At 49.7% G+C, this 23,200-nt stretch overlaps 5 protein-coding genes across 5 annotated transcripts; 1 reads left to right on the forward strand and 4 right to left on the reverse strand.

Moving 5' to 3' along the window:
- The first annotated feature begins 1,749 nt into the window (after positions 1 to 1,749).
- On the forward strand, positions 1,750 to 5,161 carry LOC117851326 (thaumatin-like protein 1b). The gene is made up of 3 exons (XM_034733122.2): positions 1,750 to 2,163; positions 2,473 to 3,181; positions 3,673 to 5,161. The coding sequence occupies exons 1-3, from the start codon at positions 2,106 to 2,108 to the stop codon at positions 3,815 to 3,817; spliced, it is 912 nt and encodes a 303-aa protein (XP_034589013.1). The 5' UTR covers positions 1,750 to 2,105; the 3' UTR covers positions 3,818 to 5,161.
- LOC117851319 (endoplasmin homolog) lies at positions 4,095 to 9,187 on the reverse strand. The gene is made up of 15 exons (XM_034733113.2): positions 9,034 to 9,187; positions 8,122 to 8,242; positions 7,884 to 8,037; positions 7,726 to 7,806; positions 7,519 to 7,630; positions 7,263 to 7,389; positions 7,033 to 7,171; positions 6,472 to 6,589; positions 6,210 to 6,391; positions 5,884 to 6,099; positions 5,635 to 5,800; positions 5,410 to 5,548; positions 5,165 to 5,315; positions 4,611 to 5,015; positions 4,095 to 4,518 (listed from the first exon to the last, which is right to left on the reverse strand). The coding sequence occupies exons 1-15, from the start codon at positions 9,098 to 9,100 to the stop codon at positions 4,273 to 4,275; spliced, it is 2,424 nt and encodes an 807-aa protein (XP_034589004.1). The 5' UTR covers positions 9,101 to 9,187; the 3' UTR covers positions 4,095 to 4,272.
- Positions 9,188 to 10,736: 1,549 nt separating this feature from the next.
- LOC117851329 (basic leucine zipper 23) lies at positions 10,737 to 13,493 on the reverse strand. Its single transcript, XM_034733127.2, has 3 exons — positions 13,275 to 13,493; positions 12,109 to 12,923; positions 10,737 to 11,280 (listed from the first exon to the last, which is right to left on the reverse strand). The coding sequence occupies exon 2, from the start codon at positions 12,894 to 12,896 to the stop codon at positions 12,111 to 12,113; it is 786 nt and encodes a 261-aa protein (XP_034589018.1). The 5' UTR covers positions 12,897 to 12,923; positions 13,275 to 13,493; the 3' UTR covers positions 10,737 to 11,280; positions 12,109 to 12,110.
- Positions 13,494 to 13,972: 479 nt separating this feature from the next.
- LOC117851323 (protein EARLY-RESPONSIVE TO DEHYDRATION 7, chloroplastic) lies at positions 13,973 to 17,376 on the reverse strand. Its single transcript, XM_034733119.2, has 4 exons — positions 16,487 to 17,376; positions 15,599 to 15,765; positions 14,488 to 14,572; positions 13,973 to 14,395 (listed from the first exon to the last, which is right to left on the reverse strand). The coding sequence occupies exons 1-4, from the start codon at positions 17,269 to 17,271 to the stop codon at positions 14,206 to 14,208; spliced, it is 1,227 nt and encodes a 408-aa protein (XP_034589010.1). The 5' UTR covers positions 17,272 to 17,376; the 3' UTR covers positions 13,973 to 14,205.
- A 1,246-nt stretch (positions 17,377 to 18,622) lies between these two features.
- LOC117851318 (leucine-rich repeat receptor-like kinase protein THICK TASSEL DWARF1) lies at positions 18,623 to 23,191 on the reverse strand. The gene is made up of 2 exons (XM_034733112.2): positions 20,242 to 23,191; positions 18,623 to 19,281 (listed from the first exon to the last, which is right to left on the reverse strand). Exons 1-2 carry the CDS (start codon positions 22,979 to 22,981, stop codon positions 18,917 to 18,919), a joined length of 3,105 nt encoding a protein of 1,034 aa, XP_034589003.1. The 5' UTR covers positions 22,982 to 23,191; the 3' UTR covers positions 18,623 to 18,916.
- Positions 23,192 to 23,200: the final 9 nt, after the last annotated feature.

Raw genomic sequence — 23,200 nt, forward strand, 5'->3', positions numbered from 1 at the left:
CAGATCCCCTTCACTGTCCCCTTCTTTCGAAAGTTGAAGCAATTGTGCAAACAACCATAGAACTCAAGGTACTTAATTCTCGAGTCAAACTGGCTGCTACATGCATGTTTAGCAACACCAGAAAACTCAGAAAAAATATTAAAAAGCATTCGTTCATAATTTGTGCCGAGAAATCTCCACAAACCATGACTACAGATTTAAGAGCACAAATTAGTAAGATTGGCTGCTAAAGGCCTTGTCTTAGCTAGACTATTGTACAGTTCCGAAATAGTACTACATCCGTTTCAAATTGCAGATTGGATCGTTTTAGCTTCTTATCTTATCAGGAGCATCCACCTGTAGTGTAGCTTCACACGCGAGCCGTAAGGCACACCACAGTGGATGGAGAACATACACCTGCCTCTTGATCCATGCAATATACGCCAAAGTTTTCTCCTAGTGGCTATACTAGTAACCAAGTAATAACACATCGTCATGGTCGCCAAGTTTAGCTAGCTAGGAATGCACATTCCCTCATCCAGAGGGCTAGGTTTCCCCAACCAAATCCAATCCAACAGCTAGCAACAATTCCTAGCAACTAGTGGTTGTATTGTAAATGAGCAAGTCAATGGCGAATTGGTGATGCTATCATTGCCTTGCTCTCGACCAAGATGAAAACAAGCTCGTCCTAGTGCAACTAGTGGCTCAGGGTGAGTCTCATTCGGCTTTATTTTACTCCCTTTCAACTTTTCAATCGCGAGAAGGAAAGGAAAGAAAATCACCGTATATTCGCGGGACTTTTTAAATAGCAATTTTTGTGTGGCTTTTATAGAATTTCCAAAAAAAAGTTGTGGAAATATATATAATCACTTATATTTAGCTCTATGGTAGCTAGCGCTAGCACGATTGAATAATATTTTAACATATTTTAATTAGAATACATTAATTTGTGAGAACCTTTTAAAACAAAAGCATTTATTTCATCTATTACTTGTCAAAATGCGATCGAGAAGCATAGTTTAATTTGGCGCCGTGAATTTTCCATGTGCGTCCTGCAACAACACATCATTTTGATGTACACATATGTGGAGCCAAGCCATGTACTGCCATGTTAAGTAAGGGATGAAGAAATAATGCGCGATAATCTTATCAATTAATTGATAAGTTGATGATAATCAAACGGGTTACGCAAAAACTGAATGTAAAACAAGGGAAAATGAGTGAACATGATGTGAAACCAAGTCATCCCAAACCGCCCAATGCGTGTACGGCCCCCCAAAAAGGAATACGACTTGTGTGTAAACTAATATAAATCATGAAGCGTGCTTTTAATTTTTGCAATTTTTTTTGTTAAGCACTTGCCTCGGCATCAAAGAGCACAGGTTGCTTAATACAATCTCTTTTTTCAAGAGCATACATGTTATATTCCTCTTTGGGCTTTTTGCCCTATAGCATAATATACATGTGTGGCTATCAGCTTTCATCCCAATGGAACGAAGTGGTCGTCGTCGTCTGTCCTGGATCGGGAGCTCTTGTTCGCTTTGCTGTCGTCCCTGCACCTCCGTGTCTAGGATCGGGACATTATCGTCAAGCTTCTGCAACTTGGAACCTACAACCAGGCACTGAAGCAGAACCATGAGCCTGCGAGAAGAAGCATAGGTTTCTTTCTCTGGAGCATTACAGTATGATGGTTCAGCTGCTGAAAGATGATTGGTGAAGTGAAGTCCGATCAATGGCTCTCCACCTGAACACAATTTTAACATCGCCATCTCGATCCAACATGCTTAAAAAAAGAACAAGAGCAAGCCTGATGATTCGCTCACCTACTTGCAACTCCCCAGTTTCCCAGAGGCCAGCCAGACTGCCATGTCTGTCTGTTTGTCCTCCTCGATCAGCTCCTGCGATGCAAGCAGCCGTATCGGCAATAAAAATCTCCATGTGCAGCAAATTGGAGCATGGACCTTCCTTGAATGATTCTTGCCCTCTTGGAACCTTCCTAATATTTTTTCTTAATAATTAATAGATCCGGTTAGGAGTATCTTAGTTACCTTACCTCGTCGTCATGCGATGCATCAACAAACCAAAATTTTGCATCTGTCTGCTTCACCCCTTTGTTCTTCTCCTCCATGGGAGGACCTCTCTCTCTCCTCTCTCTTCTCTGCTGCCTCACATTTCTCCTCCAAGGTGACCAATAAGCTTCACATTGGTGCAAAATCGAGCTTGCATTAATTTGTAATTTTGCATAGCACTAGCATATACTGTTGAGTTCATCTGCATAACATCCAATTTGTTTCATTCTCATGCCAAATCAATTGATCCCTTTTTTTCTGTGCCGTTGATCAATCTTTTCTCGTCTTCTCAAAATTTGTGTTAAAAATGTGTTTAGTGTATAATACATGTTTCGGAGTTGCTGCTGCTTACTTTTGGGATTCAGTCATTCAGAGCTAGTGTGTTGTTGCTGTTAACCAATGCACGGTGTGCTGTAATCACCAGGAGCAGCGCCCGCGACGTTCACCATAACCAACAGCTGCGAGTACACGGTGTGGCCAGGCATCCTCTCCAACGCCGGCGCCCCGCCGCCGTCCACGACCGGCTTCGCGCTGCCCCCGGGCCAGACGCTCGCGGCCACCGTCGCCTCCGCGTGGTCCGGCCGCATCTGGGGCCGAACGCTCTGCGCCACGGACTCCTCCTCCGGCGCCTTCGCCTGCGCCACCGCCGACTGCGGCTCGGGCGCCGTCGAGTGCTCCGGCCGCGGCGCCGCGCCGCCGGCCACCCTGGCCGAGTTCACTCTCGCCGGCGGCACCGGCGGGGACGACTTCTACGACGTCAGCCTCGTCGACGGCTTCAACGTGCCCATGCTCGTCGCCCCGCAGGCGCCGGCGGCGGCCAACGGGAGCTGCCAGGCCACGGGGTGCCCCGCGGACCTGAACAGGGCGTGCCCCGCTGAGCTACGCGTCGCCGGCGGCGCGGGGGCGCAGACGGTGGCGTGCCGGAGCGCGTGCGAGGCGTTCGCCGAGGCCGTGTACTGCTGCAGCGGCGCGTACGGGTCCCCGGCGGCGTGCGCGCCGACGGCGTACTCGCGGCTCTTCAAGGCCGCGTGCCCGGCCGCCTACAGCTACGCGTACGACGACGCGACGTCGACGTTCACCTGCGCCGCGGCCGGCGGCGGCTACGACGTCGTCTTCTGCCCCGGCACGTCCAGGTAAGCACGGCGCGGCGGGCTGGTTTTCTTCGCACGTCTGTGCATGCACGTATTTTTTTTTCCTTCCCGGTTCGTACGGGCTCGGCACGTTCCGTTTCTTGCTCGGTTTGGGGTTGGGCGATCGGCACGTCGTTGCCACGTCCATTTGGCCTTGTCACTAGTTTGTATGCGAGATGCTATGATTCAACAATGCGTGATGTTATTTTGTACTTTGTTTGTCGGGCCTTCCTCCTCTTTATTAATATAGCAGCAGCTATTCTGCTAGCTCGTTTAAAAAAAAACAATGCGCGATGTTACCCTGTTCATCTAATTGGTGTTTGAAGAAGGATGAGAGGGCCGGCATGGGTTTAGAGACGCCATTAGCCTCGTATGATCCTGATGCTAGGGAGAAATTGTTCGTCCTAGTTTAGCTGCAGCAATCGTTTCAGTTTTCATTTGATTATCACAGTATTCGTTAGCTGATGCTTGGAAGAACCTGATCGATGATGCAGCCTGAAACCCGGCGGGAATCCCGAGGCGGCGGCAGGCCCAACGATGCAGTTCTCCGGAGCAGCAGCAGCAGGCGGCTTGGTGAAGAGCAGGAACGCCGTGGTAGTTGCCCTCCTCGTGCTCATCGTTTCGGCGACATCGGTGTGATTATGCTGCTGGTCTCATTATCCTAGCGTGATTCGGAGTCTCCAAGAGAGGACAAGTGACAGCTTCATGCGCTCGCACACTATTTTCTTCGGAAGAAGAAACGGGATTATAGTTGTAGCTTTCAGAGCTTATTGTTTTTTTATTTGATGTTTATCAGAGAACCGATTCCTTGGGGGAGAGAATTTTAACCCACTAATTAGACTGAACTAAAGTCTGTATGATCCGGCAGTCAATCGGTCCCTGCTCCCGCACTAGAAGACACGAAGCACACGGGCTATTCTGGAAGATGTTAACCCACTAATTAGACTGAACTAAAGTTTGTATAGGTACAAACACAGGCAGACAAAAATCCCGTATCACGTTGCATGGGAAAAATGGGCGTCCCTGAGAACCAACACGTTTTCCTAACACCAGGCAGCTAACAACAGACTTTAAGCAACACTTCCGAGCACAGCCTACAGCTCGTCCTTGTCGTATGACGGCTCCGACTCCTCCTCCTTGGTCGGCTCCTTCTCTTCCACCTCCGGCTGCTCCTCGGCCTCGTCCTCCTCCTCCACGGTCGCGTCGGGGCTCAGGTCCAGGCTCTTCTGCACCGACTTGTAGATGCTGGACGCGAACTCCTTGGGGTCGGGGAGGTTGAACCCGCTCTCCATCAGGGCGGTCTGGTACACCAGCCTCGCCGTCTGCTTCAAGCCCTCGCTCTGTTGCCATCAGGTAAAACACGTTAGCCACCATGGTTTTCCTGACATTCTTTGGGGATCAGCAAAAGGCCTTTGGAAGGAGATTATGTTACCTCGGTGTCCTGGGCGACCTTGTCGCGGAGCTCCTTGATGATGGGGTGCCTGGGGTTGATCTCCAGCACCCTCTTGCCGCGCATGTACGCCTGCTTGCTCGAGTCGGAGAGGGTCTGCGCCTGCATGATCTTCTCCATGTTGGCGCTCCACCCGTACTTGGAGGTGACGACGACGCAGGGGGTGTCGTGCAGCCGGTTGCTGATCTTCACCGAGTCCACGTTCTCGCTCTCCAGGGCCTTCTTCCACCAGTCGGTCAGCTCCTTGAAAGACTCCTTGAGGTCCTTGAGCTTGGAGTCCTTGCCCAGCTTCAGGCCCTCCTTGGAAACGTTCTGGAACTTCTTGTCCTCGTAGTCCATCAGGTATTGCATCAGGTACTCGTCCACTGGGTCAGTGAAGAAGATAACCTGTGAAACAAATACAATTGCAGTATTAATTCACAAGCTGTATCCAGGTACGAAACTAAAGTTGACTTATAAAGCAACTAAAGGCGACAGAGAGCATGTGATCTGGTTCCCGGATGGACAACTATTTTACATCCAGATCAGCATCACACCTCATAGTTCTTCTTGGTTAGCCTCTCAAGGAACGGAGACTTCTCCAGCTGTTCTTTGCTGCTTCCCGTGATGTAGAAGATGTCTTTCTGCCCTGACTTCATCCTTGAAATGTACTCGTCAAGAGAGGCAAGTTTGCCATCTGACTTGGTACTGAAACAAACAAACAAAAACAAGGTCAGCTTTATTTTGCCTACTACATATAATTAAACTCATAATGAATGGAAAACAGCACTGAAGGATGAACCTTTCAAATCTAAGAAGCTTGGCAAGGCGGTTCCTGTTAGTTGCATCTTCGATGATGCCCAGCTTGATCGATTTGCCAAACTCATTCCAGAACTTGGCATACTGGCCCTTCTTCTCCTCCATTTCACTTTTCTCTTCATCTGATTACAGAAATATTTTTATGAGTACTACAATAGTAAATACAGAGTATGTGACATGGCCATTTATTACAGCAAAGACTCATTACCTGTCTTATCTTTGTTGCTGTACTCATCAGGATCTTCTTCAGCAATTTTCCTAATCATGTCAAGAGCTTTGCGGATCAGTTTCTTCTTGATGGTCTTCAGACTGCTATGTTGTTGAAGCATTTCTCGTGATACATTTAGGGGCAGTGTGTCTGAATCAACAATACCCTAGAGAGAAAAGCACTATAAGATTTAGTCTGCTATGTCAATGAATTGAATACGACAGGTTTTTCTATACAGTAATACAATACCTTCAAAAAGTTGAGATACTTCGGAAGGAGGTCATCAAATTCATCAGAGATAAAAACTCTTCTAACATACAACTTGAGGTTTGACTTGTTATTGTTGTAGTAACTCTCATACAGATCATGTGGAGCCTTCGGAGGAACAAATAGCAAAGCTTTGAACTCAACATCTCCCTCAGCAGTGAAGTGGCTCCATGCCATAGGCTTGTCATCACCGAAGTCCTACAAAAAAATAAGATGGTGAATTCATACAGGGTTTCCTCGACAAGGCGCAACCACTAAGCTTTCTTGAAATTTGTTTGAACCAATCAACTCATTGTTACAGTCTTTACCTTAGCCAGTGAGTGGTAAAACTTTGAGTATTCTTCATCAGTAACCTCCTTGGGGCTACGAAGCCATACAGCCTTCACATCATTCAGAAGCTCCCACTCAGAAGTAGTCTCCTTTATTGTCTTTGTCTTGGGCTTCTTCTCTTCACCTTCCTCTGTCTCTTCCTCATCTGTGGTTTCTGGGGCTGTTAAGACACATGCTGCATTAGCACTTACACATAACATGGCTACCATCAAAGAGAAAAAACATTAACTAAAGACTTACTCGACTCCTCGTCTTCACTTGTTTCCTCCTCGTCAGCTGGCACTTCAACATCAACCTCCTTGGTTGACCACAGATAAATGGGGAAGTTGATGAACTCAGAGTACCTCTTCACCAAATCCTGCAAAACAGAATATTCAAGTTAAACACTTGTAATAACATATCGAAAAATTGCCTTATAAAGTCTAGAACAGATTTGCTTCATCTTATAATGCATGCAGCCCAGCTAGTAAACAGGGAAAAAAGAAAAATATATTTCACTTGCCCTCACACAGTAACACGAAAAGTATCCTGTGATTGGTGAATGTGCTTCATTGAATCAGTGCGCTATAAAGATGAAACAACAGACCACTGTGAAACCATGACTTTGCAAAAAGTGTGATTGAAATTCCTAGTTAGCAACATCAATATCTGATACAAAATAATATCAACCAAACTATTACAAGAGTAGCATGTCATTCATGTCCAACTAATAAAAGATGCTGATTCATACTACACAACAAACTTGGTTCACATCATGTATTTGCAGAAGAAGCCAATTAACGCCAACAAAAGTTGTAATACCTTTAGCTTGTCCTCTTCCAAGTACTCCTTGGCCTCATCTCGCAGATGGAGTCTTATCTCAGTTCCACGGCCAAGGGGTTCATTCCATGTATCCTCGGATATAGCGAATGATCCATCAGCCTTTGACTCCCACACATACCTATACAAGTACAACACCATAACAGCTTTAAGAAAATTGCATAAAAAAAGCAAGAGATGTACCAAAAACAATATACAACGGCATGTCTTACTGTTTGTCATCGTTGTGCTTGCTAACCACTTCAACATAGTCAGCAACCAAGTACACAGAATAGAAACCAACACCAAACTGCCCAATCAGATTGAGGTCACCTCCAGACTGCATCTTTTCCACAAAAGCTGCAAGCGTTGCAAGCAATTAACACTTTTTCCTATGGGAAAGAATTAACATTTTCCAAGAGGATAATCCAAGCATATTTGTCAAGACTTGGAGTGCAGTTATCAGTAGAATAGACAAAAAAGCAGTACCTGAAGTCCCAGATTTAGCTATGGTTCCAAGGTTCTTAATCAGATCTTCCTTGGTCATACCAATACCCCTATCCCGAATTGAGAGGATCTTCTTCTCTTTGTCCAACTTAATCTACATGTGCACAGACCAGAGGCCTTAATAATGAATTCTACAGCAAGACATGACCCAAGAGAAAAATAGGCTTTCAAAGTTGCAGTATACTGTACCTGGATTTCAAGCTTAGCAGTGTCACCTTCACCCAGAACCTCCTTATCAGTGAGGGAAAGGAATCTAATCTTATCCAAGGCCTACAAACATGCAGATACCAAAGTTAATTTCGAATATCCACAATGAAGCATAAACACGGGCCAAATGCAATACATACATCAGAGGCATTGGATATGAGCTCCCTCAGGAAGATGTCCTTGTTGCTGTAGAGTGAGTTGATGATGATGTCCATGAGTCTGGACACCTCAGCTTGGAACTCAAACTTTTCAGCCGAGCTCCTGAGAGTCTTCCTAGAGATTGACTCGGCTTCCCTGCACACATCAAAATCACATTGTTTATAAAAATGTTGATAACATGACAGTAACGATCAGCACTGGTCAGAAGGTTGTGCACACCTCTGGGCAACCTCGGCGTCAGTTGACAGGCCATGAGGAACAGCACCAAGCTTCTCCTCTACCTTCGGTGGGTTGGCCAAGTCATCACTGCTCTCCTCAGCATTCACTTGTAGCTTCTTAGCTGCAGTAAAGGCAGGGTCAGACCAAGATACAATAGGCAGGGTCAGACCAACATACAACTTTAAATTTGACGTAATTTTTTCGTATGCAGGTACTATACAGTACAAGGTAACCAGAGCAGAGAATAGACTAGACTGTCCTTTGAATTTACCAAGAATAGCATCATAAAGACAAGTGTAGAAAATCCTCAAAATTACTAATAATAGATGATAGAACACTAGATCGGCCACAGTGAGCAGTAGATTTAACAAAAATAAGGACCGGGTAGGTGAAAACTAAAAATGGATAAAGTTAAAGGTCTAAACCCTATTAGGCTATTAAACCCCCAAGATGGAGTAAACCACGTTATTAACCATGAAAATGTGAAGGGCCCTGTGACGGATCTAAGAACTAGCCAGCAATCTCCAACTACAAACAAACCCTGCCATTACATTAGATCGAAGAGGCCACGGGATCGCCTCGCCACATAGCGAAACGTCTAAACGCGAGATCTAGCAGCAAATCGCAATCGAAATTTCTAACAGAGATCGCATCTAGCGGCACAATCGCCTGCTTCAACGAATCTAGAAGATACGAGCCACTCTTTTCTGGCGGAATCAGCAGACGATCCATCACATCGGGTGCTTATGCAGACAAACGGCACACAAAAATCTTAGAACTGTGATCTCAGGGGCTGATTGGTGATCGGGTGAGATGGAATCCGTCAGCAATCGACTCCAAAACCGCGGGGTCGACAAATCGCTACTTAAGTCTACCAAACTGACGCAAAACTCCAAGTGGCGGGGTACATGCCTGGATCGGGGAGGGTCGTGAGGAGGAAGAGGAGCAGCAGCGCGGAGGAGAGCGCCCACTTCCGCATCTTCGCCTCACTCTGCGAAGCCAAACCAGTGATGAGTTCGTTGCGCTGCGCCTCGGAGCCGGAAGCCCTTTTAAACGGCCCGCACCCGGCGACCCGTGCGCCCGGTCCACGCGGGTGGGATCCGGCCACGTGGACGAACGGACGGCGCCGATTGGAGTGATTCCACGTGGCGGGCTGTCACTGGGCGATGCCGCGGACTTGACGTGGAGCGCGCGCGAGGGGAGGCCTCGGCCGTCCGATGGGGAGATCCACGTGCACGAAGGGCTGGGATCTCGTGCGTGCCTTTAATGGTGGACACGTGGAGCGTTCTGATTGGTCCTGGGGCGAGTCGTCCACGTCGATGTGCTAGAAAGTTCGGAGCGGAACGTGTAGTGGATAATCGGTTCAGGAAGGGGAATTGTGGTGGGGCAGGAGCGTGGAGGGTGGGTTAGGGGGTTAGGCCCACAAGTCAGTCAACGGGAGTGACCGGGTCAATGGCCGTGCTTAGAACGCCATTGTGCTGGCCCCTGCTGGGACTTTCGTTGATTCAATTCAACCATGATGCTAGTTCATCGGTCTTCTGATGACATTAATTTTTTTCTGACGAATCAGGTGTCATTAGTTACACTTATTGGAGTGCTCGCGTGAAAAATAAACCACTGGCACGATAATTTCGATTAAAATATGGAGCATATTATATCAGAGAATAGAGATGCAACAACATCCAAGCCTTCTAGTTCCAAGCAAATTTAAGATAAACTGGAGCTGAAACCCACCTTAATCATTTATCAAGGTTCAGACACATGAATACTATTTTTCATTACTTCAAATCTCCTTTTATTATCTACTCAGTACTTTCATATCAATTTCGGTCTCTACTGCTTTTCTTCACATTTCTGCCGCGCCTTATCTAGAGGTAGTATATTTATAGATAGCATGCAATATTTAAGCTTGAATAAAGATTTGCACAAAGAGAAATCAACTTGTTACACAATTCCATTACCAAGATTTGATATCAAAACAAGTTAGCATGTGTAAAAAATCTACTATAATGATCATAGCCATCTGCGCTAGTTCCCTTTCACATTTTTTATGGGTTACTCATTGAGGGTCAACTTCATCCTTCAACTTTTGGATTGACCAATTTAGTCCATCAACTTTTGTTTGTTATCAAACTCGTCCTTGTCCTAATACATAACTCCAAACTAATACGAAAAGTTCTTTTTACCCTTGGCTCTTTTCTCTCTTCATTTTTCAGCTTTAGAATTACAACAACGTATGATCCAAAATAAATATGAGGATACATATATTTGTCGACAGAATATGGTATAGCGTACCACGAGTATGTGAGCATATGTTGACTTTAGAGCATGCATGCACACATTAAGTTGTATATATACCAAACAAATATCAGTAAATATTTGTTTAAGTACATATATTTTGCCTATCATTGTATGAGCACATGAAGAATTTTAAAGAGTGCAAGTAGATACATTTTTTATAAACCACATCTTGTGTTAGTTCAAAAAACATATTGTGTGCATGTATTAAGGGAGTATGAGCACATACATGTTTGACAGGAACTTTTTGCATTAGTCTTATGCAAACATAGAGAACTACATTATCACAAGGATGAATTTGACGTTGAAAGACTAAATTTGCCTAACGAATGAAATAGTAAAACATTTAAATAATAATCGAATCCATGTACTTTGAATTACGGACATAGCAACAAAGAGACGTGACACCTACACTACACTACACTTTAGATTTCGCGCACGATGCGTCTACATAAGATAAGGATTCACACCAAACTTGAGGTCAAGCACAGATGGCGGATTTTAGCTAGTTCAACTCCTTCAGATCCAGTTCAGTTCTGAACTTCATCAGAGAGCATCTGATACTAGCAAAATAAACGATGATGTCCTGTCAGCTTTTGAGCTAACGAACTTGAAGTTGCACCATGGAAGCATCATCGGCAACAAACACACACATAACATTTTGAACCAGATGCGGTCCTAAATATAGAAGCTAGCAGTTTATACAGATTTCTTGATGCAGAACGCCAAGACCCAGTAGTCTCTGGAAAGGCGAGGTCATAAACACCACCAGGAGTGTTTATACAGCGTTTCTTGGATGCAGAACGCCAAGACCCAGTAGTCTCTCAAAAGGAGAGACCATACCACCATGACCCAGGAGTCCTGAGAAAGATCAATAGGACATGTGTTACTCGAGTTTGTGCAACATGAAAAAGTCCTAGCAGCAGGAATGGTAGCAAAGAATCAGTCTCTTGGTTTTAAATGAACAAGTTCCATGGTGAGAGACGAATCAAATTATACCTACAATTTCACTACAGCCCTGCCACTGAAGAATCAAATGGACCTACCACAGAAAGCAATGGACCCAAATGGAACTACATTCAATGACAAATTATACCAGCAAATTTCACTACTATGTCCTGGCAACACAATTCGCACATAACATGGTTCACAGGTGGCAGGTGGGATGTCTACAACGAGGGTATTAGAATTGTAGCAGGAAGCATATCTAGCAAGATGAAACATTTGAAACGAGCAAACACAGATACTAAATTTATAAGCACCAACAAGTACAGATCTATATATAATTCTTTGGTTGTTCAATGCTGTTTGGTATCACGCAATTCACCAAATATGAAACTATCAAAAAATGCATTGAAAAAAAAATGTCTAACCTACTATACCCCATTTATGATAGCTAATCCTATGTATGGATCAACAAAATATGCACTGGTAATCGCCTTTTAACAGTCAAACTGCAATTTGTCAACCAAAAGAAAACAGGGAACACAATAACCACTCCCAACACCCCCACCATAAACATGTGCAAGGAAAAAAGGAAACGGGAAAATATAATATGTGTGCTTGTTTAATTATTTGAGTAGTTTTGGCACTTGGAACAATTACTGAACTGAGTACAAAAGATAACAGAAAGCTAGCATGAAATAGTATTAACCAGCTGCAGGTGATTTATGGAGGCTAGTGAGTTACCTTCACTTCTTTTCAACATTTGGCAAACACCCAGCAGGTACTGTGTCCATACCCCCACAGACAGGTAGTTTTGTGGATCCAGACTTCGCACTTCCCATGCATTGGATATTCGCAATATCGCAGGCACCTTGACCCAATACCTGAGCATTCATAGCCCCCTGCATTCCAGGATTGCAATACATCTGATCATTGCATCTGAAATCACAGGAGTTGGTAACCTGGGCACCACCAAGGAAGCTTCCCTGGTCAACACTAGACACCAAATCGATGTTCTTGACTGGCCTCTGATAAGGGAAAGCACCAATCTCCCCTTCAATCCTCCCTCTGATATCAACGAGAAGGCAGCGAAGCCTGGCTACCTCCGCCTCAAGCGCGGCGTGATTCTGGAGCTTCTTCATGAGCTGCTGGTTCAAAGCCCTCAAATGGACCACCTCTTCCTCCAACGACGCCGTGTGAGCCTTCTTCTTTTCCCGGTACTTCCTCACCGCGGCCCGGTTACCGGACGGGCGCTTCTTGGAGGCGTTGTTCTCGGACGGCGACTCCGCGGTCTCTGCGGCATCGGGTGAAGCTGCAACGATCTTGGTGTGGACATGGACGCAGGTGTGGGTGTGCGAATGGTCGTGGACCGGCGGGTTGCAGGTGTGGGTGTGGGTGCAGGCATGGTGCTCGGTATCCTTCAGGATGTCATCAAAGTAGCTGTCCATGGAGCAGCTGCTTGGGGGATCGTTGCCGATGGCCGGGCAAAGGAAGGTGTCAGGGTTCGAGAAATCAAGGTCCCCGTCGTCCATTGCTGCAGCTAGCAGTCGAGAACACGCCTGGTAACAGCAGAATCAGATGCTTTAGCACTAAACGAATACTAGAATATTACAGTGGGGTCAAATCAGTACTAACTTAAACTTGGGGCGAATATAAAATGTTGCATGGTGGTTCAGTTAGAAAAAAAAAATACAGTACATACTACACAGGCGCAGCATATCAATTCACAACAAAGTGGATACTCAAGCTGCGAGTGTAGAAATTTCGGGCTCAAGAGCGCACAGCATATAAATTTCTGGCACATTGGAGCATGTTGAGAGTAGAAATTTCGGACCGAAGGGCTCATCGCAGCGACGAACGGATTCTATCAACGACGAACGGAAGGAACAAGCGAGGTAGGGATTCCTTACCTAGCAGCGACGGGAGAAGTCAATCCAGGCACCGGAGGGTCTCCGCCGCGCGCCAGTCCGGCGGGGCGAGGAGGGCGGCGGGCGGCAGCAACGACGAGAGAGGTGAGTGGAAGAGAGGTGGAGTCGTGGGGTAGGGCGTGGGGGGGAGGGAGGACGGAGTTGGGATTTGGGAAGGATGGATGGATCTGGACGGGGACGTGTTCGGCGCGTTGGGCGGCGGGGAGAGGAAGAGGAATCCCCCGAGCCTACAAGTGCTGGGGGCCCATGGAGCCCAAAATGAGTGGTGGACTCGGTTGGTGAACGTGGACCGTAGGCTCACTTTCACCATGTACTGTATGCAAATCTTTTTTTTCTTGGAAAGTGACTGTATGCAAATCATCATGATTGTTACAAAGCCAAGTCGCGATTCCTCTCGAGCTCCCTCGTTGAACAAGCACAATGAGTAGATCTTAGGAATTTCGTGGTGTTTATTACGAGATTTTGCCGTGTATCAGTCAATGCATCCAGCCACGCTAATTTAAGCTCTTTTGGGATTTTGTTTTGTCTTTCCATACGAAACCATCTATTTTTGCCTGACTCCTTCCAATCAGCCGGTGTTTTTTTAGTTTGTGCTGATTGCAGCCTTCACTCGAGTTTTCACATGACATTTCAAACCAGAGCTGACAAACAACTTTGCAAGTGTCTCCGACAGTCCAGGATTCAGTAAGCTTTTAGCACATTGCCATGAAAAGCACACCATCACTTGTAAGGCAGCAAGCTCTTGTTTTCAGCATACAAATTTACAAGCAAACGCTGCTGCTACTGACAGCAGCAGTGCGTCCGACAGTCGTGGCAAAACGGAAGCATTCATAAAAAGCTTGCTTTGGGCCTGAAACATCTTTCGCCTCTCGGCGAACATGCTTCTCATGATCAGTACAGCTACAAAGGTGAACTACTTGCTGCGCTTGGCACGAACTTCAGCAACATTGGCCTTGATGGTCGACTTGGCCAGCGCCGTGGGTTTCAGAACGCTCTTCGGATTCAAGGCCTGCCGGATCTTGAACACGGCCCACGCCGTCCCGATGGCGTGGCCGGCGGCGTCCAGCCCTTCGTTGGTTGCAGCGGCAGCTTTGTCACCGTACCTGCACAACACAGATTCAGAGTCGATAAGGTTGGAAGTGCTTGCTATTCTTGATTGTAGGAAATGAATTTGCGGTAGAGAATAGCACAGTACTTGTGAGATACGAGCCCGGTCGTCACAGTTGATGATGTGGACAGAACATTCTTCCCAGACACTTCTACGGCGTCACAGATCTTCCCTGTACAACACCAGCACAAGAAATGTCAGCGAAACAGAGCAGATGAAGAACAAAACGAATATGTAACAAAGCACGTCAAAGTCACGGTTCAGTCAGGACTACATGGCTGAAACTTCTTGTGCTACAACCAAAACTAATTTTTAGCTGCATGGGACACAAAGATCAGTTGAAATTAACAACTTTTTCCTGAATTTGAACTTATTATTATCCTATCATGAAGCATGGTGACAAGGAGAGAATTCAGAGCATTCAGAGTAAAAATAGCCAAATTCCATCTGCGAAGGGAATGATGATGTTGACTACAGAACATCACCAGTGTATGGCTGTATTGAAACCAACACACACTTGCTGTGAGTCCATTAACACAAGATTTTAGCAGCTGATCAGTATCACCAAATATGAACAAGCATCAGCTGATTCACCATTTGAAGTAGAGAACTGCAAAATGACTACTGCTGTGTGGATGAAAAAATGGTTGAAATACACGGACAGCAACAATGGCCACTTGACTTCCGAAATCAAGTTATCCTTACACTACTGCACTTCATACCAGTGAGATTTCTGTCCATAAAACCACATTGTGAATTTGTGACCTAGATAAGACCACTAAGGGGCACACAAGGCATCCTTCTGTTCGCTACTTATTGAGAGACAAAGTAGTAAGGCTTTACCCACACATCCAGACTAGAGATAGCTCAACAAAAAAATAATTTATGCTGTCATATGAGACAAATGCTTTCTAGGTAAAATAAGCAAAGTTCAGAACAATGATAGTTTGTTTAACTTATGCTAGGCGGGTATCGTCTTTGCATCAATATAAAATTGCCATGGAATTAGGGATGCAAGTTTTGCTTTCTCCCAGGACTCATTTAATTGAACTAATCCAGATTTTAAAAGTGACCCAGAAGTACCCATTGATGTTACCACTCGCATCCCTACATGGAATAGATCAATAGTGCCACACAGACACCTGATCTTACCGCAAATGTTGATACAGATAAAACTGACACAGTAAACAACACGTACCAAATCCATCAAGTGAAGCAAGAACAATTTCTCCAGGCAATAGGTTGAAAAACTTCTTGCCAGCTTTCGAGTTGGCAAATGAGCTTGTGAAATAGCCAGTGACCTTCACAACTCCGGATAAAATTCCAGTTGCCACTTTCTCAGACATTTGGGTCACCTTCTTGGCCCTGCAAGCAATTGTAAGCATGAATCTTTTTTTAAAAGAAGCAAGCAGCTTAAAATCTGTCTTAAATCTTAGAGCTCAGAGAGAGAATTCTCACATAATATGCCCAAACTATTGGTGTCCAATTTTTAAAAAGAAATGTAAAATTATCCAAACCTGTAAAGATATCCAGAAATGAGATAATACACTACTGATATGCTGATACTGGTGACTTTTCATTTTGAAAATGCTCACGATACAAGTTTAACTCCTATATTAATAGGCTATACACTTATACAGTATCATGCTAACATTTTGTCTCGGACACTACACTACTCTGCCAAGCCATTACAAGTTCAGAAACAACATTTCCATTTGAACATCATATTGATGGCCAGCGGTTTAGTCCATTTGCAAAACCCCCTCCAAAATACAAATTGCTATGCCAATTTCATTGGGTATCACTGCAGAAATTTTATGGAATTAACAACCTTTTCTATCTATATGACAAAAACAAGGAATCAAGCTATATCTAGAATACACCATACCGAAATGCTTAATCAAGAGCTTGGTTGGTGGCCACCAAAAGCCACGCCACAATCTGTGGCGGCAAAAAAGACCGCCACATCCGCCACAATCTGTGGCGTGGCTTTTCATGGCCAGCAACCAAGCACGCCCGCATCATGAATACTGCACAGATATAGCAGAAGGACATTTGATATGGAAACAACAGGGACAGGCATTACCTTTTGATCCGCCTGAGCATCTCGGGGCTGACCTCGGCGTTGGCGTCGCCAGGCTGCATCCTCTTCCTGAGGACCTCATTTCCCCAACGGAGCCTGTCCACCGTCACCTCCCCGCACCAGAGTATCCCCTTGGCCAGGTGCTCGGCGCCCGTGGCGATGGCCCTCGCCACCTTCCCGCCGTACTCCTCCACATTTGGCGCCACCGCCGTCCAGTACGCCGCGGCCTCGACCTCGTCGCGCACCCTGCTCTCCAACTCCTTGGTCCCAACCACGGAGTGGACGGAGAAGCTGGTGTACGTGGCGAGGAGGCCGTCGAGGCGCGCGTCGGGGTGGGAGAGCGTGAGGCCGTAGTGGAGCGGGTCAGGGTTGGGGTCGTCGGCGGAGACCGGCACGGTGAGAGAGAATGAGTAGTGGCAGGGGTCGAGCTTGACCGCGGCGACGTCCCGCGCGAGCGGCCACTGTACCGGGTCCAGGAGCGCGATGGCGGCGAGATTGGTGTCGCCGGAGCGGATGCGGAGGAGGGAGAGGTCGCCGGCGGCGAGCGGGTGACTCCGGCTGCGGTCGATGAGGTGGAGCTGCGCGCCGGGGATCCGGAGGAGGACGTCCTCGGACGGCGGGGGCCCGGTGTCCTCGCCCGCGGTCGGCGACGAGACGGGCCCTATCTCGACGGGCGCGAGGTCGGCCATGGTGAGTGTCGGGTACAGCGGCGGCGCGGAGGGGGCGGGCCAAGGGTTGTTAGGGTTCGCGGAGGAGGAGGAACATGAGTAACCGTGCGGTGATGCCATGGGGATTGCGTCGGCGGGAGGGATTTATAGCTCGCCGGAGGAGGAAGAGCCGTGGGGAACGCGGCGACGGCGCTCCGGCGACGTGGCGCTTGTATAGGGGCGCTCCGGCCGCGTACGTGGCGACGGGGTCGATGGAAGGGAAGGGTGGGGTCCACGCGGTTGAGGAGGGTGGGCCCCCGTGCTGCGGTTGGGGTGGTTAGCTACTTGAAGGGGACGCGCTCCGCTGTCGATGACTTGTGGGGCCGAATGTGCTTGTCCCTGGGGTTCCAGCCTTGCTGTGGGCCTACCTGTCGGTGAGTGGTTACCGGTAAGTTTCGTTGAGGGTTGGGAGGCGTGCAAGGCAGGACCGCCCCACGTGGAGACTCGATCTCCAATAGCAGCAGTGGACTGTTTCTATCTTTCTGACGAGTGGGCCATGGATGCAGTCTAACGTACGCGTGAGCGTGACTCTGGTCGGCGCCAGGTCATGGAGGTTTTTTCCTCCTGGAGGAAGCAACTTTGAGGCCAAGGCCCAAGAGGCCGATAGCATCTTTCTTTTCCTTGCGCGAGGCCAAAGCCCAAGCGGAAGTGTCCTCCCTAGGAATTTTTTTATTTTTTTATTTTTTATTTTAGTGTTGCAAAAATATATATCCTAATAAAAAATATTTACCACGCTTGTCGCACGTTGACGCCTAAAGCTGAGCTCCATGTGGAGTTCTGGAGTGGAACAGCTCCACCCGGAGTTGAAGCCATGCCAAACAGGGTTATAGTATTTGTTTTTCTTTCTTTTTCGTTGGTCTACTGTCAGGTCAGCTTGTCTACAAAGTTACTGTATTTTACTATGATCTGGACTTATTTTCGGCAGGCCATGGAGATGCCCAGCCCATTTCGTCTCCCACGATAACATTCTGATTCCTACTTCTTTTACACCTTGCATCTATCATGCCTTTAAACTTTCATCACAACATCACCTCCTTTCGCTTGGAAAAAAAGAAAAAGAAAATCAAACATCTGTCTCAAAAACTGAAGAAAACGGAAGAACTTTTACAAGAAGCCATCTCGAATAACCAAAGCGGCGGCAGGCAGGGAATATATGCCGTCTCAGTTGCATGGGCAATGAGCAACGACGCACCGAAACAGATCATCCATTACAGGCCCGAGTCAGGTCAGATAAGCGAAAGCAGAATAAAGACGATCGAAAAAGACTTTGGTAGCTCAGGCTCAGATGCGGTTCTGCAGCCATCCACTGATGGATGCATGCGCGCCACGATACTGACCACCACCTTTGGTACAAAAATTCGATTCGTTTGTCTTTTGGGATTCCGTCCTCAAGTTTCGAAACGAAAAGATAGAACATGACAAGAAATTGTGATTGCTTTAAATGATCATGGAGATATTTCAACTTCAACTTTACTATATGCACATATTCATCCAATTCAGCCATTGGGATAGGATAGCCAATGGCATTGTTGCGACAAGAACGCTAGCTAACCTGCACCTTCCAGGCCTAGGAGTAGCCATCATCCACCTGCTGGTTGTTATTCTACACATAATCCATCGCAAGCACCAGGCAAAAACCCAAAATTAGCGGCTAAGCGCGTACATTAACCAACCCCAAACCATCCATACCGTTCGTTGATCGGAGGGCTAAAGCCGGGTTCAGCAGTCAGAAGGCGTGGAGCTCGTCGCCGGGCTGTAGCTGGGCCGCGGTGGAGTTGGAGAGCATGTGCACGACCTCGCGCATGGTGGGCCGGGCCGTGCTGGCCTCCTCCACGCACGCCATGGCCACCTTGTACAGGTCCACGATCAGCGCCACCGGCTCCGGGGCCAGCCGGCGGTCGGCCACCGCCAGCACCGCCGCCGCGTCCGACGTGTCCGGGAGCTCCGCCGTCACCTTCCGGACCCAGTGCACGATGTCCACGCCGTCGCCGAAGCTGCCGACGGGGCGCCGACCCGTGATGAGCTCCAGCAGCACCACGCCGAAGCTGTACACGTCGCTCTTCTCGTCCACGCGGAGGGTGTAGGCATACTCTGCAAAGCAAGAGGAGGATAAGGGTGATGGATCAATAACACTTCATCATCTGAAGAAATTAGTACAAATTCCTATGAGCAGGTGCTGATTTCAATTTACTATTGTCCAACACTCCAAATCTCCCTACCCATCCATGGAGATCAGACTGAATCACTCCAAAGATAAGGGAACAAAATTACTGCAGGAGCAACAATGAACAAAAGCCGACAGATTTATGAGGGGATCTGACAAAGTCAAGACATGGGCAGATCTGCTCCAGGCATGGAGCAGCAATGGAGAGAAGCTCTTCATCTCTGTCGGATCAATTTGCCCAAAGGCCCACAAGGCTATAAACAACAAAACAAATGAACAGCACAAGCACTGCACCAGAATGCCCAATCCTGAATCCTCTAATCCAAAGGCAGGGTTTGTCTTACAGCTAGTGTCCCCCCATTGACCTCTCAGATGGCAACAAGATCTGCTTCTAGGACATGCCAAATCCACGCTAGAATCCAAGAAACAGAGGTGGAACATGACACTGATTATATTAATCGCTGTCTGTTTATCAGCAGTGCTACAGTCTACTACAGTCATGTATTGCAAGAATGCAAGGTGCAACAGCAAGATGTGGTAGTGTACAGTGTACTATGATGTGACTCTGGAAAAGTTTCCGTTTCATTTTTGATCCGAGGCACGCAGCTTTTGTCATCTCTCCAGTTGACTATGCAGAATGCCAGAATGCTAGTACAAACAGCGTGCAAGCAGTACAGGCCCCTCCAGTGGTAAAGCAAGAGTTGCAGTTTTTATTACGTACTCCTAAAATTTGTCCCATTCACTACTCGAGCACAGAAAAGATTGCAATTTTTCATCGGGTAAAGCAGACTATCGAACATCAAAGATTGATTTTTTAGTGTTTTTGTATCCCTTTGTGCAGTGCAAGTGCATGGCTCTGCAGCAAGTTCCAGAGAAGGCTGGTTCACCTGGCGCGATGTAGCCGTAGGATCCGGCGATGGCAGACATGCACTCGGAGGTTGCGCCGCCGCCTCCGCCGCCGAGGAACTTGGCTAGGCCGAAGTCGGCGACGTGCGCCTCGAAGGCGGAGTCGAGCAGGATGTTGTTGGACTTGACATCGCGGTGGATGATCCTGGGCGCGCAGTCGTGGTGGAGGTAGCAGAGCCCGCACGCCGCCTCCGCTGCGACGCGCGCCCTGGCCTCCCACCCGAGGTGGCCGCCCTTGCCGCCGTGCAGCATCTCGCCGAGGGACCCGTTGGGCATGTACTCGTAGAGCAGCAGGTTGGCCTCCCTGTTGGAGACGAAGCCCAGCAGCCGCACGATGTTGCGGTGCCGGATGCGCCCCAGCGTCGTCACCTCCGCCGTGAACCCGCGGTCGTGGTCGCCGCAGCCCCGCCCGACGAGCCGCTTGATCGCCAGCTCCGTCCCGCCGTGCGTCACGCCGTGGTACACGATCCCGGCGCCACCCTTGCCGATGATGTTGTCCTCCCGAAGGCACTCCACCACGTCGTCCGCCGAGAAGTCCAGCTTCTGAAACGCGGTCATCTTCCAGGCCCCCGACCGCCGCCGCGCCGCCTCCCGCCACGCCTCGCACCCCTTCCTCGCGCCGAGGAACGCCATGATCAGGAAGGCGAACACGACGACGAGCCACACCAGCATCTTCTTCGAGTCCCACCGCCGCAGGGAGAACGGCGAGCCCGAGCCGCCGGCGGAAGGAGGGCAGGCGTCGGCGAAGGGGGCGCCGCACAGGCCGGGGTTGCCGGCGAACGAGCTCTCGTTGAACACCAAGAACTGGCCCTGCATCGGCACGGGGCCCGACAGCAGGTTGTAGGAGACGTCCAGCGTGGTGAGGCTCGTCATGTTGGGCATCGCCGGCGGGAGCTCGCCGGACAGCCTGTTCCTGGACACGTTCAGCGTGCACAGGATCTTGAGCGACGTGATGGCGTCCGGTATCTCGCCGGTGAGGTCGTTCCGGCTGAGGTCGATGGCGCCGATGGAGCCGCACCCCATGAGCTCCAGCGGGATGCCTCCGGTGAGCGCGTTGCCGCTGACGTTGAGCCTGGTGAGGTTCCTGAGCTTGCCGATCTCCGGCGGCAAGGGCCCGGAGAAGTTGTTCGACTCGAGGGACAGCGTCTGCAGCGCAGGGAGGTTGCCGATAGACGGCGGAATGCGGCCGCCGATCCCGTTGTTCCCTAGCATCAGCATGGTCATCTTGTCGCCGCCGATCAGGTCCGGGAGCTCGCCGGTGAGCAGGTTATCGGTGAGCTCCACCATGTCCGCCTTGGGGAGGTAGAAGAGCCCAGCCGGCACGGGGCCGGTGAGGAAGTTCTTGCCCAGGCGAACGCGCTTGAGCGTCTTGCAGTCGCCGAGGGAGTCGGGGATGTTGCCGAAGAAGCCGTTCTCCATGAGCACGAGCATCTCGAGCTTCCGCCCCGCGCAGAGGTCCGGCGGTATGGTGCCGGTGAGGTGGTTGCCGGTGACGTCGAGGTTCTTGAGGCGGCCGTTCCTGCCGAGCGCGGCCGGGAGGTGTCCGGTGAGGTTGTTGTCCCACACCTGCAGCACCTCGAGATGCAGGAAGCCGCCGAGGAACTCCGGTATCTCGCCGCGGAGGTGGTTCCGGAAGAGGTTGAGGAGCTTGAGGCTGCCGGCGAGGTTGGCGAAGCTGCTGGGTATCTCACCGGACAGCTCGTTGATGGAGAGGTCTAGCGACTGGAGGCTGGTGAGGTCGCCGAGCTCCGGCGGTATCTCGCCGGTGAGCTGGTTGATGGAGAGGAAGAGCGTGTCGAGCTGGGTGAGCCGCGCGAGCTCCGGCGGGACGGGGCCCGTGAGGTTGCAGCTGCTGATGTCGAGGCGTACGAGCGAGCGGAGGTCACCGAACTCGGGCGGGACGCCGCCGGTGTACTGGTTGTAGTAGCCGATGTACATCTCCCGGAGCCGCGTCAGGCGGCCGAGCGAGGGGGGCACCCGGCCGGTGAGCCAGTTGCCGTTGAGACCCAGGTACTGGAGCGCGGCGAGGTCGCCGAATGAGTCCGGGATGGAGCCGTTGAAGTAGTTGCCGCCGAGGTGGAGGTAGCGGAGTCCGGCGTGGCGCGGGCCGAACGGTGGGAGCGGGCCGGAGAGGTTGTTGTTGTACATGTCGATGAGCTCGAGGACGGGGAAGTAGGGCTGCTCGTCGGAGGAGGAGGGGGCAGCAGGCGCCGGGAACGTGCCGGTGAGGTTGTTGTTTGAGAGGTTGAGGTGGCGGAGCGCGGGCATGGAGGCGAGCGACGGCGGGACGCGGCCGGGGAGGGAGCATGCGGCGACGGTGAGGTTGGCGAGCGCGTCGAGCAGCGCGACCTCGGGCGGGAGCGTGCCGCCGTGGAGCGGGACGGCGGTGAGGTTGATGGCGACGACGCGGGACGTGGCGGGGTCGCAGGTGACGCCCGAGAAGGCGCAGTGCGCGGGCGGGGACGCGGCCGGGTCCCAGTCGGCGAGCGCGCGGGGGGTTGGGAGAGATGAGGTGGTGGAAGGGACGAGCGCCGCCTTGAGCCTGGCTAGCGCGTAGGCGTCCCGCTCCGGCGAGGCGGAGGCGGAGGCGGGAAGGAGGAGGAAGAGGAGGAGGACGGGAAGCGGGAGTGGGGGAGGCATCGTGGCTGCGGGTGCGGCGCGGTGGCGAGCGGGACGTGGGGATAAAAGGTGGGAGGCGGTGGTGGAGGAGGGAATGAGCATATGGAATCCCCTCTCCACTGTCTCCACCGGCGGCCGAGCTCAGCCGGCGAATCCAGCGGCCATGCTCTATGGGTTTAGGCAATGGCAAGTGATCTCTTGCTCTTGGGTTGGCTTCCCTGGTTGCCTACCAAAATGTTGGCAAGGCCGGCCTGTTCTGTTCAGGATACGTTGCCGATGCCGGGTCAAAGGCCGGGACAGGAGGGAGAGGAAGGCTGACGG

The sequence above is a fragment of the Setaria viridis genome, chromosome 4, assembly GCF_005286985.2.
Source record: "Setaria viridis chromosome 4, Setaria_viridis_v4.0, whole genome shotgun sequence".
NCBI lineage: Eukaryota > Viridiplantae > Streptophyta > Magnoliopsida > Poales > Poaceae > Setaria > Setaria viridis.

Bases quoted from the DNA above. Each gene is read 5' to 3' on its own strand.
- LOC117851319 (XM_034733113.2), bottom strand. From the start codon at position 9,100: ATGCGGAAGTGGGCGCTCTCCTCCGCGCTGCTGCTCCTCTTCCTCCTC. The intron at 7,390-7,518 runs GTACTGCTTTTT...CAACGCTTGCAG, and splicing joins AGCTAAATCTGGGACTTCAG to CTTTTGTGGAAAAGATGCAG. The intron at 6,100-6,209 runs GTAAAGACTGTA...ATTTTTTTGTAG, and splicing joins TTTACCACTCACTGGCTAAG to GACTTCGGTGATGACAAGCC.
- LOC117851318 (XM_034733112.2), bottom strand. From the start codon at position 22,981: ATGCTCATTCCCTCCTCCACCACCGCCTCCCACCTTTTATCCCCACGT. The intron at 19,282-20,241 runs GTGAACCAGCCT...CTTGCTTTGCAG, and splicing joins CTACGGCTACATCGCGCCAG to AGTATGCCTACACCCTCCGC.
- LOC117851326 (XM_034733122.2), top strand. From the start codon at position 2,106: ATGGGAGGACCTCTCTCTCTCCTCTCTCTTCTCTGCTGCCTCACATTT. The intron at 2,164-2,472 runs GTGACCAATAAG...TGTAATCACCAG, and splicing joins CCTCACATTTCTCCTCCAAG to GAGCAGCGCCCGCGACGTTC. The intron at 3,182-3,672 runs GTAAGCACGGCG...TCGATGATGCAG, and splicing joins TTCTGCCCCGGCACGTCCAG to CCTGAAACCCGGCGGGAATC.
- LOC117851329 (XM_034733127.2), bottom strand. From the start codon at position 12,896: ATGGACGACGGGGACCTTGATTTCTCGAACCCTGACACCTTCCTTTGC.
- LOC117851323 (XM_034733119.2), bottom strand. From the start codon at position 17,271: ATGGCATCACCGCACGGTTACTCATGTTCCTCCTCCTCCGCGAACCCT. The intron at 15,766-16,486 runs GTAATGCCTGTC...AATTGCTTGCAG, and splicing joins ATGCTCAGGCGGATCAAAAG to GGCCAAGAAGGTGACCCAAA. The intron at 14,573-15,598 runs GTACGTGTTGTT...GGTGTTGTACAG, and splicing joins TGCTTCACTTGATGGATTTG to GGAAGATCTGTGACGCCGTA.